Source organism: Chanos chanos, chromosome 3 (genome assembly GCF_902362185.1).
Source record: "Chanos chanos chromosome 3, fChaCha1.1, whole genome shotgun sequence".
NCBI lineage: Eukaryota > Metazoa > Chordata > Actinopteri > Gonorynchiformes > Chanidae > Chanos > Chanos chanos.
This window is the reverse complement of record NC_044497.1, coordinates 47,256,118-47,271,131: the sequence shown is the minus strand read 5'-3', so window position 1 is coordinate 47,271,131 and position 15,014 is coordinate 47,256,118. Positions and strand designations below refer to the sequence as shown.

General features: G+C 44.3%; 1 protein-coding gene across 2 annotated transcripts in view; it reads left to right on the top strand.

The window, feature by feature from the left end:
- The window catches only part of dym (dymeclin), a 70,405-nt gene that overhangs the window by 48,105 nt on the left and 7,286 nt on the right, over positions 1-15,014 (top strand). For both annotated transcript variants that reach the window (XM_030768288.1, XM_030768287.1), the window contains 2 exons: positions 12,403-12,585; positions 14,421-14,534. In XM_030768288.1, coding sequence (XP_030624148.1) covers positions 12,403-12,585; positions 14,421-14,534 — 297 coding nt within the window. The remainder of the gene's footprint in view (positions 1-12,402; positions 12,586-14,420; positions 14,535-15,014) is intronic.

The window sequence follows — 15,014 nt, the reverse complement described above, 5'->3', positions numbered from 1 at the left end:
ATACGCATGGTTTTGTGTGCCGTTTTCCTTTTAAAAGTCCTCTGGTAGGTCGTTGTTGAAATTTTGACTGAAGAATTCGTCTGCTTTCGACGATGGCCTCTTGTCTGCTCTCGTCTTTTCTTCTGTGCTCCCCTCTCCTCTCCTCCTGTGGATTCTGAATGTCACTCGCTCTCATTAGTGTGTCATCCACTGCGGAGTCGTCTGGAGCCCTGGAGAGGGGCTGACTCACAGGCGTCCGGCCTGACCGCCTGCCTGCTGAGAGGCTCTTCTCTGCAGGCAGTGGAAAGGACGACTGTGCCTGACCGCTTCCCAGGGCATTCACGGTACCAGGCAGACAGGCAGTAATGAAGGCAGCTCTGCTGTGTCCTGGCCTTTCAATGCCTCCTTCCCACGCTGTGTATATCTGCTCCGCAATCGATGCCTAGCAGCCAGAGATCTGGTTTTCCTCTCTCTCTCTGTCTTGTTGTGCTGGTGTAGGCTAAACTGGGACTTTCCTGGAGAAAGGTGATTGTATTGGGAGATTAGAGAGTTGGATGGAGCGTTAGCCTTTTTGGACCGTGATGATGTAATGTGGTTTCAGGGCATGCAGATGAAATTGAACAATAGCCACGCACTGAAGGGAGTAGTGTTTTGGTAAATTGTCAGTTTGGTATGGTACACTGCCTTGGAAACTATTGCAGCCTTTCCATGGTAATGGGTCATACCGGAAGAAAAGGATTTTTCTAAGAAGGGACTCATTATCTGACCCTCAATCCTGGTTTTTCATCATAACGATTTACCAACATGTCGCCGTGACCTGTCTGCCTCCTTCTGTCTCGTCTGCTTTGTTGCGTCTGTCTCTGTCTCTTTTGTCTTTTTTCAGATTTTTTTTTTTTTTTGGTTGTTTTGGTTTTTCTTTGCATTTTGTTTTCTGATTATCCATCCATCCATCTCTCTACCTTTGAGTAACATAAGGAATAGTCTTGGATATTGTGTGAGTTTCTGTTGTTGCCAATACATAGTCGAACACGCACACGCGCACACACACACAGACACAAAAGCAAAGACAGGTCAGTGGCCTGATTGTGGCTCTGTCTGAGACCACGATCAGGAGGTGGAGTCAGCGGGCCTCTAATCTGGTCCCAGTCATTATTGGATTATCGCTAATCTCACATCATACAGTAGCACCTTGCATGGCATTTTAGCCAGACTGAGTTAAACTCAGGGCTTCAGCCAACTCACCAGACACAGTTCAAACCATGCCAGAGAAAGGTTGAATCAGTTCTCCCAAAGCAGTTAAAGTAAATGTTGTCAGAATTGTGCTTACAGTATTGACCAGATTGTCACAACACTCTTGTGAATTTAGGAGTACGTTTTATAAATTGTAGTCACAGATAACCAAACCAAAATAGAAATACTAAATAAAAGCCAATTATTTTTCTTCAGTTTGTGTTGTATTTCAGTGACAGTGACAAGAAAACCAAAGCTGTTCTAACTCTGGATTCCCATGGAATTCCACGGACATAAACCTGCTCTTTCGGAGTCTTTACTGAGGCAACAGCCCATAATCTCACATGGAAGGATTGTTTTATGTGTGTATGTGTACGTGTGTACGTGTGTACGTCTGTACGTGTGTGTGTGTGTGTGTGTGTGTGTGTGTGTGTGTGTGTGTGTATGTGTCTTATCTCCAGGCTGCGGACTCTAATTAAGCTCCAGGCAGGCTGGGCCACACGCTGAGTGGAGATATGGTTTATTCATTTAGCTCAACTTCACAGGGTTAACCATAGAGACACTCATCTCCTCAGCCACACACGCACATGCACACACACACACGCACACGCACACGCACACAGCTAACGTGGAGTCAGACTCCTATGTGCTAAAAGTACAGTTATAGGTTTGGAGCAGACTTTTTTTTCAACTAAAAACTGTCGCTGTTGCCGTGAGATATTTTATGATCAGTTCCATCAATACCCAGGGTCTTGTCTTTGAAGACAGAATACTTGTTTACAAATGATTATGAAGTTGTTTTCTAAGTTATGATTTTTTATACGTAATTAATTCATGTAATAAAAGCTAACAAATAATGGAATAGCTCTTTTATCAAGTAGCCTAAAGCATGTGCTGTGACCATGGATGGCGGTGAGAATGGTTGCCTCATATTTTTCTCATCTCTCTCTTTCTTGTTCCTTGAATAGATGACTTCCATCACTGACAGGAAGTGTGTGTGTCTATCCTAAAGAATCACAGGTGTCTCGGTGAAATTGTGTATCAGACATACCGTGTGCATGTGTGTTTGCGCGTGTTTGTGTGTGCGTGCGCGCGCGCGTCTGTGTGTGTGTACGCGCGTGCCTGTGTGTGCGTGCGCGCGTGTCTGTGTGTGCATGCGCGTGTGTCTGTGTGTGCGTGCACGCGTGCCTGTGTATGAGTGTGCCCCGGCCTGGTCCCGATGGCAGTGCTCTGGGTTGATAGTATGGGTGAGGGAGGGCAGGCTCTCCTCACAGCTGGGTGATTATGAGACCACTGTGTCTGATTATACAGGTCAGAGAATGACCCATTTACTGCCTGCTAAAACACACACACACACACACACACACACACACTCTGACTGCATTCCCTGTCTGTCTCTCCCTCTCTGTCTCAAATGGATGTTTGTCTTTTTTTTTTTTTTTTTTTTTTTAAATCGTGTGTTCTCTCCCACAATATGTTGCACAGGCTGATAAGCTGCTTGTGTGTCAATGCCAACTCCTGCTTTACAGGGATTTCACTTTGGCTTCAGTGAACCTGTAGAGCTGCCATAGACGCACACACACATACACACACTCAAACACAGACACACACGCGCGCGCACGCACACGCACACACACAGAGCAGAACACAGAACAGAACACTGGAGGTCCTCAGCACTCTTGAACATGTGTCAGGTGTTCTCTTGGTGTTCCACCCTGACTAATGCCTGTCCTCAGTGCTGAGTGGCCAGAAGCCCAGCCTGTCTGGCCTTGTTTTCCCTCTGTCCATCTCTTTGACCTGGTTGTAACTGTGGCCTGCCTCAGTATTCCAACCTTTGGGAACTCAACCTACATTTGATCTCAGTGATACAACAATAGATACATAAGATACATTTACACAAAGATATGTGTACATCTAATAGTCGAACACTGGTCATGTGCAGAGTTGTCATTCGTTATGGTTGAAACAGTACAGGGTGCTGTCACCGCAGTTTGTTGACCTGGTTATCGTCAACCCAGTTCAGACCCATTGCAGCGCTGAGGTATAGTGTAGTGTCTCTGGTGTTTAGGGAAAAAGCTTAGTAACTAGAGGGTGTTAAGATCTCCTAATGTACCTTCAAGCAAAGCAACCCCATCACGGCTTAAGAGACACAAGCAGAAACTTGTAAGTCGGTTTGTGTTATGGCTCACTCTTCAGACAGGAGAAAATTATATTTAAGACCAAATCACAATCAGAAACAAAACTCTGGTCAGAGGAAGTCCTGAAAGAAGAGCAAACTCATTCATGTAGGCTTTGAAATGGTATTGTAGCCGCCACAAACCCCCCAGTTTCTCCTCCCTGCGTATGGGATGCTGGACTTTGAGTTAATGCTGGTACGTGAGATGATAAATACTCAGCCATTGCTACATCTATATTACTCTTTCTGTTTTTCCATTGTTCCTTTTGAGGACATACCAAGAGATTTTCTGCATCTTACCTCGATGATGCCAAAGGCTTCCTGTGTAAGCCCTTCCTCTGTGGCCTTTTTCCTTAATCTATGACCTCTAACCTTTGACCTCTGCCTGTCTATGGCTAGGTTGGAGTAACCATGGCGATAAGTACATGTCTTTCACCGGCTTAAGCTGCACTGACATCATGCTCATTAGCTAATCATCACAGAAGTGACTGTGGAGGCTGTCTGGACATGACTAAGTACTGTCAAACTGATTACACTCACTCACACACAAACAAACAGAGTCTATTCAGTCATCTCTGACACACTGTCCCACCGTTTTTCACATTGCATCTCAATATGAGTGGGTTTCACCACAAGACATTGTGGGCGCAGGCAAAGAAGCCCCTGCATCTTCTTTAGTAGTCTTTCCCTCTTTTACCAACCTGTTATGTTTTTGTTTTTTTTCCCCCATCTCGTTCTATGTCATCTTTCTGTTTTTCAGAAATGTTGATGTCTGTGGCTTCACTTATATATGTATATTTATATATGTACACGCTCGCAGATAAGCGCAGAACAACACAAGCCATGTATAAATGGTGTAATTTTCCTCTCCAGATTTAAGCGTGAGTAGCAGACAGCTTATCTTGTTTTATCGGTGCATCTGTGTGACTGTGTAATCAGTGGTAGACGCACACACACACACACACACTCACACTCACACATTGCGTGGAGTGTCTCATACGCAAATAGCCCAAAGTGTCAGACTAGACAGCATGCTGATGATCAGCGTTTGTGTTTGTGCTTTTAAAGAGAACAAGATCTCTCTGTTTGTCTGTCTGCCTGTCTGTCTCTCTCTCTCTCTCTGCACCCCCCCCCCCCATCCCCTTCTCATCCTACACTGCCGCCACCCCCCCCCCCCCCCCCCCCCACCCCCTTCTCATCCTCCTCTGCCACTTAACTATCCTGCAGATGAGACGCTGATGTCATCATACCAAAGATCAGATCACCTCTCAAGGTTGTGTTTTTTAAATATCAACCTTATTTCTTCTGTTTCTTGCTTACCCCTGTCGAATTATCACCATATCACAGAAATATCAGGACACAACAACATTGAATAAGGGACTATCTGGTGATAATGTAGCATAGGCTGTTACTTTACAACGCTTGTTTTATATGATGTTATTTTTATTGCATATCATATTGAATATGGCATTCTAATCTTTTATCTAGCACAGAGTGCATTTCCTTGTCTTCAGTGAAAGCAGACTCTGGTCTCCTCCGACTGTCTCTCTGGCAGACAGAAAGCTGCTCGGTTGCTAAAAAGGATTAACGTAGCCCCAGCCAATAGAACCAGGCAGAGGAGAGAGAGAGGGGAGGAGAGAAGTGTAGAGGGGAGACGTGTATAGCTGAATTGAGGCTTTTGAGCTGGTCGAAGCCATAGTTGTTGGAGGTGGAAGGGAGTTTTAAAATAAATCTGCATTTTACAGTGTGATACCAGATCACCACTTGATTCATCAGCCTAGCATGAATCTCCCACACACACAGACATACACAATTCTAGCTTACACATTTGCATCTGACCTGGATTCCCCAGTGTGTGTGTGTGTGTGTGTGTGTGTGTGTGTGTGTGTGTGTGTGTGTGTGTGTGTGTGTGTGTGCGCGCGCGCGCGCGTGCGTGTGTGTTGTGGGCTAATCTCATTAGTGTGGCGCTGAGTACACACGCACACACCTCTTTGCTTTCCTCCTCCTCCTATTCTCATCCAGCCTAATTATCACCTCACACTCAGAGAGGCTGTGACACCGCTGCACTCAGACACACCATCAATCCTCATTAGTCATCTTTGCTCGGCTGGTAATGTCTGGCCTGCCCGGCCATCCCAAGGTCACACTTTTTACCTCGGTCCCACGCTTACTCTCCACGCCCTCTGTCTCCTTCTCTGTCCCTCCTTCTCTCTCTAGCATCCTCTTCCTCTTTTCTGTCCTCTTTCTCTGTTCTGTCATCCTGACCCCTTTACCCTTTATATCTCTCCTCTAAACTCTGTTCATCTTCTCTGTGGATTCTCTTCGGACTGCAACAGCTCTGCTCTGGTCTATCCAGGCTGCAGTTAAGGCCTGGCCAGCCTGTAGTAGCTGCTGAGTCTAATCAGACACACGCACACACACGGTGATTCAGAGACGCTGTGTTCTGGATCAGCTCTGCCTGGGAGGCACTGGCGTCACCGGAGAATGGAGATGAGAGATTGGTGGTTTTTGTCAGGCCAGATTAAGCCGTGTGAAAAGCTCCGTTCCTAGAGAAGAGCTGCGTTGTCCAGTCATTCTCCCACTATTACTATTTCATTAAAGGATTGAAGGTAATTTGTTGACTGGATTGGATTGAGAGCACTCATGCCTGATTGTCCAGGGTCTTAATCAGTGTGTGTGTGTGTGTGTGTGTGTGTGTGTGTGTGTGTGTGTGATCGGCCCTTGGCTTACGCAGCAGTGAGAAGCAGGGCTGACGCTAACACTACATCAGATTTTAATCAATGACTGCCAGCTCCACTTCATCAGCCACATTTCAGACACCCAATAGAAGTCCGCTCCGCACCTCCTCCATCAGCGGCAGAAGGGTAAAATGATGAAGAGAACAGTAATCACACAGAGAGGAGTACAGATCCACCACAACGTTTAACTTGACTGGAATCAGCTCAAGCTTTTGGCCGGCTTCCTGTCGACGGCTTACATCCTTTAGTCTCGTTAGATTGTCTTTTCTTTCAGAATCCTATTTCGAATGGTCTCTCCTTCAAATCCTGTACTCCTTTCCACAGGCCCGGCAAGTGGCAAATACAGACTTTAGAAGAAAGACTTAGAGCCTGTGTCCACCTCACACTTTCACTCTCTCTATCCCTGTCTCATTGCCTCTCTTGCCTTGTTGATTTCTCCTCTTCCCACAGACAGCAGCGCCGCCACCAAGGTATCAAATGTTTATCGGCTTAATAAATAGCCCCCATAATCACGTTAATAATGATGGCGACAGGACCCCCGCCCTGCTAATATTTCTGACAGTCTAATTCGCAGATTGGAGCAGACTGGGTGGAGGTGACCATGGCAACAGCTGGGAGGAATTCTCCAGGCGGGTATAGGGAATGTCTGAACGCTGTTGCTGGGCTGGTTTGGGTCCGGCTGTGCTCATTTCATTAACACCTCTAAATCTCTTTGGGTCCTGCCTCTCCTGAGACTGATTACCAGGGGCCTGTGAAAGACAGTGCCCTGTTGACTAAGAGAACGGATTTTTTTTTTTTTAACTCCACAGCAATAATAACACAGCCATGTCAAACAGCAGGGCTTCACTCTTAAAGCTTAATGGTGCTTTTAGACATGAAGGAGAGGCATAGCATGGTTGGAAGATTGTGGCGAGGCTTTTTTCACATACTTGAAAGGCCTGGAGTGTAGCGTATGCATATAGCGTATAGGGAAGCAGCCTTAACCCTTGAGGTTGTTGTATTTCACTCATATGACAGCTCACGTCATCGCTTTGCTTTTTTTAAGCCATGGCACTCAGACTGCAAACGTTTACCGCGGCACCGGTTCTTTGGAGTTTTTTTCAAAATATGACCTCTAATCACCGTCCTAAGTTTTCGCCCGCATTTTAAGGTCTGTTTGCGCCCTGAAGAGCTCTTGTTTGAAAACACGTTAGAGGGGAAACATTTCAAAGCGTTATTAATAGTCTGAATACCTTGTTCAATTTGAAGGCTTAGCTTTGTTATGCTTCCCCCCCTTCCCCCCAGGTACATTATGAATCCCTTTAGGTGTAGTCATGTAAAATGTCCTTAAAGACTAAATCCTCCCTTTTTGAACAAAGTGTGTGTTTTGCATATTTTTCTACCTGGCTCCCTCCAGATGTCCCAGTGGTCGAAACTCCTTTTTTTTTCACAGTCTTTCACTCTTCAGCACTGCTTTTCTCTAGATGACGTTTCCTATCGTATATGGCATTCGTTAGAGCACAAAAGCCTGTTTGATGTGGTAATGTCTGCTTTTGTGCTAGTGTATATTCCCATGTTCGTTCCTATGGAAACTCCTCTGTTCATATTGGGTTTCCGGGTTGAGTGGCTTTATCGTCGGAAACGTGTTTTAAAGTCTCACTTCTCTTTTCTCTTCCGTAGGTGTCATATTCTAGCTGGAGCTTCTGTAGTCTTCTGTCTTTATTTCTTTCTCTCCCTCTCTCTTCCTCTCTTTCTCTCTCTCTCTCTTTCTCACGCACTCTGTTCCTCTCCCCCTCTCACTTTTCAAATGTTCACACATACGTTCTCTCAAATGTTCGCAGATGTACACGAAGTCCCACGCAAACCTCCGTAACGCAGGCTCTCGTACGCTCATTTAGTCACATATATTTGCATTCGCTCGCGTACGTGCGCACGCACTGTGGTTGTAATGCATTCATCATGTAGACCTCCTTCCTTCTGTCTCTGTCTAACACCATTACTGTACCCAATAACAGAGCATAATCATGCGCATAGAGATTGGGTGCTTGTCGTGTGATCCATCAATACGAGGAATACGCCCGTGTGTCTCTTGTACGGATATGCATCAGCGCTCTGATTGCTCACTGCCGTCTGTGTGTACCGAACTCTTAATTATGCGCAATCATTCATCACACTTCCTGACAGTTAACTCCTTTACCTAAAGGCAGTTCTCAGATCAGCTTTCCCAACCCTGTTTCCTATTATTAAACTGTATTAAGAGAATGCATAGTATGATGTGAGGCCCAATATTTGGTTTATGTTCAGCACTGCACAGCATCTGATGTAAACCAAGTTATACGAATGACAAAAATAAAAAAGGATTCTGTATTTCTGCGTCTCTGTCCGTCCTCTCTCTCTGATCTGTCTCTGGTCTCTCTTTGTCTCACTCTCTCCTTCCGTTTGGTCTGTGTCTCTCAGCTGGCGGTCTTTGCCTCTCTGTCTCTTGCCCACTCGGTTGCCAGCGCTAATGGCCTTTGGCCACAGGTTACTGAGCTCCCCTGCAGGCCATCCAGATACACTTTCTCCTCCCACACTGGGGACAAGGGAGGAGAGGGAGGGGGGAAGGGGCTGATAGAGGTGGATGACAAAGAGTGACAGAGATGTGCAGGTGGAGGCCATGAGGGAAAGATGGAATGATAGCTAGGCAGGTGGAGAGAGAGAGAGAGAGAGAGAGAGAGAGAGAGAGAGAGACAGACAGAGGGGGTTGTAAAATGATGATGGAGGCAGTATGGGAAAGGGCATGTGATAAACACTCTGAGTGTTCACACAGTGAATGAATGCTATGTGTGACAGCAGAAACAGCCTCTCCTTGTGTATTCACCTATAACCTTTCTTTCTTTCTTTCTTTCTTTCTTTCTTGCTTTCTTTCTTTCTTTCCTTCTCTCTTTCTTTCTTTCTTTCTTTCTTTCCACTGTCCTGAAGGACTTCAGTTGCTGCGTCTATGTTATCTGCCTGCAGTGTGTAGGAAATGTATTTTTTACATGAATTGACCCATGATGGAGAGGGTCAGCTCTCCTGAGGAGACTCCTTCAGTGACTTCTCTCCACAATAAACCAGACTTCAAACGCTCCTTGTATTCACCAGCAGCTTATGGTCTTTATGGAAGATGTAAGAGCAAAAGCCTGTCAGTGTTCCCATGTGGAGTAGTGTAAGTCAGAGTAAAGAGCTTTCAAAATGTTCATAGCTTCTCCATGCCTCAGCTAAATTGATATATATATATGTGTCTTTCCTCTATATTTATCATTAGGTTTTATTATTGTACGGTTATTGGCAGCTCAATACTGTATTAGCGTCTGAAATAAGATTGTAGATAATGTAAGGTTACTCTCTCTTATGCACACTCTCCTGTTTCCACTCAAGCTCTTTTTTTCAACACAAGTTGAATTACCGCGCAGATCTCCTTACGGACGGCTGTCAAACGTTGGTGAAGAGTTTCGGTAAACGAAGGGTTACTGCTGATTCACACATTAGGCTGAATTATGTTTAAGCTTACAGATCAACGGCCATAGAAGAGAGAAAAAATTCATTTGTGACTTATGTGGGGGAGGACAGAGTGAAGGAGAGCCAGGCTTCCAAAGAGAAAAAATAAGGGATCTATGCCGTGGGCCGGACAGATCCCAGTCTGTAGCTCTGTAAAGCCTATTCCCCATCAGGTGTAATGGCCTTCTGTTTTGCATAGTGTGAAGTGCTGATTCACTGTCTCGTCCTACAGCACTGACTCCAGAGAGTCTATAGGGAGGAGATTAAGATCTAAACAACCGTTTCCCAGTGTAGCCGATCCTTCAGTTTGACAGAGGATCCACACGCCCAAAAAAATGCTCCTCTCCTACTCCTAAAGCTTTTGTGTGTGCTTGGTGTTTTAGCACCAAGTTCTTACTGAGAGAGCATTTCTTTCCTTTTTGTGTTTGACCCTCTGAAAGGCATTCAGTCTGAAAAGGACAGTGAGACAGACATGAGGAAATAGTGTCTAATGTTCTGTGTAACTCACTTTGACTAACAGGGATTTACCACACAGGATGTGACAATATGACGACATTAAAGCAGCGGTGTAGTCAACACAGCAGTATGGCATGTTGTTGAGTCATACAAAACTCAACTACGAAGCATTGTCAGATGTCAGAATTGACCGGGGCGTCATTGAGAAATAACCACAGTGACGTTCATTGTAATACAAGAGGTCAATACCTACATGCATACGCGCACACACACACACATACACAGAGAAGTAACATATGTGTCCTTAATTGTTTAGGGCAACGTGCTATTAGTCAGTTTTGTATTTGGTAGTGTTAACCCTGTCTAGGCCAGTGATGAAGACAGTTTTGTACTTGCTGTTAACCCTGTCTAGGCCAGTGATGAAGACAGTTTTGTACTTGCTGTTAACCCTGTCTAGGCCAGTGATGAAGACAGTTTTGTACTTGCTGTTAACCCTGTCTAGGCCAGTGATGAAGACAGTTTTGTACTTGGTGTTAACCCTGTCTAGGCCAGTGATGAAGACAGTTTTGTATTTGGTGGTGTTGACCCTGTCAAGGCCAGTGATGAAGACAGTTTTGTATTTGGTGGTGTTAACCCTGTCTAGGCCAGTGATGAAGACAGTTCTGTACTTGGTGGTGTTAACCCTGTCTAGGCCAGTGATGAAGACAGTTCTGTACTTGGTGGTGTTAACCCTGTCTAGGCCAGTGATGAAGACAGTTCTGTACTCGGTGGTGTTAACCCTGTCTAGGCCAATGATGAAGACAGTTTTTAGTGAAATGAGATCTCTAGAGAAGTGGCTCCTCTTGGTTGTATACAGCTATCTGGATACCCACACAATCTCACAGACCGACACTGACCTGCCACTCTATACCACACACACACACACACACACACTCAGGGAAAGTCAGAGTGACAACATTAAAGCAGCGGTGTAGTCAACACAGCGGTACGGCGTGTTGTTGAGTCATACAAAACTCAACTATGAAGCATTGTCAGATGTCAGAATTGACCGGGGCGTCATTGAGAAATAAACACGGTGACGTTCGTTGTAATACAAGAGGTCAATACATTCAAACACGCACACGCATGCACGCACACTTACACACACACACGTACACAGAGAAGTTACATATGTTTCCTTATTTGTTTAGGGCAATGTGCTATTAGTCAGTTTTGTATTTGGTAGTGTTAACCCTGTCTAGGCCAGTGATGAAGACAGTTCTGTACTTGGTAGTGTTAACCCTGTCTAGGCCAGTGATGAAGACAGTTTTGTACTTGCTGTTAACCCTGTCTAGGCCAGTGATGAAGACAGTTTTGTATTTTGTGGTGTTAACCCTGTCTAGGCCAATGATGAAGACAGTTCTGTACTTGGTAGTGTTAACCCTGTCTAGGCCAGTGATGAAGACAGTTTTGTATTTTGTGGTTTTAACCCTGTCAAGGCCAGTGATGAAGACAGTTCTGTACTTGGTGGTGTTAACCCTGTCTAGGCCAGTAATGAAGACAGTTTTTAATGCAATGAGATCTCTAGAGAAGTGGCTCCTCTTGGTTGTATACAGCTATCTGGATACCCACACAATCTCACAGACCGACACTGACCTGCCACTCTATACCACACACACACGCACTCAGGGAAAGTCAGAGTCTTATTGGTCTCAAAACCAGTATGATTAATATTGAATATTACAGCCTATTATGATGCTGTTAATCCAGGCGTTCTCTGAGTAAGGGCTCCAGCAAATTTATGTGCAGTTTTAAAGCCTGTTTTTGTTTCCCAGAAAGTACTGATAGTACCGACTTTTATGTGAAGATTCGCTTTCAGAAACTTGCCATTGAAAACCTTGGAGTTTGTCCTCTGGTTTCATGACATGGCAATTTAGGCACATCAGTTATTTCACTGTAAGCATCACTAAGATGTAGATGTTATACACATTTTGTTAATCCATCCAGTTGGGACCCTTTATAGCCTATCCCTTTAATGTTACACTGTTTCTTCACTCTGGAGGTCAGAGGATGAGGGTACCCATGAATTTCAGTACCCCTGACATTTCAGTGCCCCTGAAACTTGTCTTTTTGCACTGCCTAAGGACGCCGGGGCAATCTATTTGACCACTTTTTGAATTGTAGGCCTCCAGGAATTAAAGCATTCTTCCATTGCATCACACTTAAGATTTGTTCAACCGAGCCACTAGCTTTTAGCTCTCACTGCTAACTTTTGTGCTACCTAACTCCTGTCTTCTTGTGTAACGGTAACATTTCTCTCTCTTTGCTGTCTCCCTCCTTTCATAGGCTCAGGATCTGAGTGTCATAGAAGAGGTCATCCGTATGATGCTGGAGATCATTAACTCTTGCCTGTTCAACTCTCTCCATCACAACCCAAACCTGGTCTATGCTCTGCTCTACAAGCGAGAACTCTTTGAGCAGTTCAGGTCACACCCGTCTTTCCAGGACATCATGCAGAACCTGGACACGGTAAGACTTCTGTTTGAAGCGAAATATTTGGATTTGACCTCTCTTGATGCTGGTCCAGTGTAGATATTTGCCTTAAAAGCCACAGCAGTTGACTGGTGGTAATCCGCCTTAGATTTACCCTGTATCTAAACTACGAGAGCGTTGTGCCTATATTAGCGGTATGCTTACGTTTCACTCTTTTGTTTTGTTAACTGAAAAAAAAAAAAAAGAAAGAAAGATTTTTGTTTGAGATCGTTAATCTTTCACATAGCCAAGGGTCCTGAAGATGGCAGTCATTTCAGTGCAACAATCAGGTAGAAAAGCTGTCCGTTACTTGCTTTACCAGTATGATGTGTAGCAACTACCTGTGATGCAGTATACTGAGAGTGCAGTTATTTCAACATCTTTATTCACAGAACTTTTATTTTTTTTTTGGGAAAGCATAACTTGTCTTTCACATGTTGAAATATTTAAAAGAGAAAGCCCCCCCAGGCCTGGTGCAGCCGACAGTTCAGCTGAAGTTCAAATATCGTTCTGCTAGCTTTGCTGTTGGAGTTGAAGGTTTCCTCATATAGCCTTAAGATTAAAACCCTTAAAAACATTTTGCTCTTTTTTTCCGTTGCTCTGTTGTCAGAATCTGGTGGTAATTTTTGTAGAGTCGGTTTAATCTAAAATGTCTTCACATTTTGGATTTTGTGGTGTTTTAGCAGCGTGCTGAAAGAGTTTGGCTACATTTTTAAAAATGCTTGTGTTTTTTTGTGGATAGTTTGAGTAGCTGATGATATGTATGTAGTGCAGTGATCTCATTCCATTATAGAGACATCTTATTAAAGAGGAGTCTTCCTCCCATACACACACTGGCAGAAATGTACACTTTATGACTCACTCAAGCTTTGAACACGCATTCCTGTTTGATGAATAAAATAATTCCCTTGTGTCTAGAGCACTGCTTGTGAAAAATTCATCCAAACTTGGTTTTGTTATTGAGATAACTTCTGTTCTCTATGTTCTCTGCATGACTTCTGAGAGAGAGAGAGAGAGACAGAGAAGAAAAGAGAGGAAAGGGGAGAAAGAGAGAGAACCAGGGAAAGAAATGTGTGGTTGCGAAAGAGAATTGCTGAGGGAGAGAGGATGGATGGAGGGAAAGAGAGCGCGAGGATGATTGAGCAAGAGAGAAAGAGTGAGAGTGAGAGAGAGAGAGAGAGAGAGAGAGAGAGAGAGAGAGAGAGAAAGGGAGAGATGACGGGAGAACAAGTGAGTGAAAAAGTGAAAGAAGTTCCCTTGATGCACTACAGTAGTGTGAGTCTTTGCTTTAAGTCCCATGGGTCTGTGGGTAAAGGATGGGCTTTGCTGCTTAAATTAAGCCCATATGGACAGCCTCAAACCCAAATGAAGAGATTAGTGGACAGGCACACTACTCACTCTCCACACACGCACACAAACACACACACACACAAACACACACACACACACACACACACACACATACATTTTTGTCATTATTTTACTCTTATGCTGTCAACATAAACCACCTGCGGGAGCCATTAAGAGTTGTTTTTGTCGTATTGTTGTTAATGAAGAGATGGAATTCACGGGTGGGTATGTAGGTATGTGTGTATCTATGTATGTATTTATTTATTTGCTCTGTCATCAGACTATGTTACATTTTTCATGTTCTAAGGATCTTTGAAAAGGGGACACACACCAGACAACACACATGCAATCTAAAACAGTGACATTTTCGCTTATGACTTTTATCTACATTGCTGTGGTACAATAACACAGAGGAGTGAGGCAGGGTGTTGTGTTTTCTGTAATGGCCTTTACCAATCTTGTGTTATTCCATTTGTCCTCAGGTTATTAGTTTCTTCAGCCAGAAACTAGAGCAGGCAGGTACTGACCTGTCCGTGGAGAGAGTTCAAGAGGTCATTAAGAAAGGAGCAGTGGCCCTTCCCAAAGATCGCCTGAAGGTAACACATCCAACAACGCACACGCACGCACACACACTCACCTGGCAGGTACCTCCTCAAAGGACCAAACATTCACGATTTGACCTCAGGTTAATGCCATTCAGTTCGTTCAGTATAACTAATAAATTTAAAATCTAAATGTAGAATCGGTGACCTGAGAAAAAGACTCTTAGGAAGCTCACAGAGGATCTTTTTGTGAAGTAGAGATTGTACCATGTTCTACATCACTCCCGGTTTTGTTTGACCTACTCAGCTCTCTGATAAATGCAGCCAGCAACGAGAGCAAACCACAGTTTGCCTCAGCATAGTTAAAGTTAAGTAATTTCATTTGAATATTGTCAGTGTTTGACTTTTTGGACACATTTTGACACTTTTTTTTTTTCACGCTTTTTTAACACCACCCCCACCCCTCACCCCCGCCGCCCAGGGACTGGGGTTTATAGTAAATGAATGTAATTGGTACAATGGTAACACTCAGAA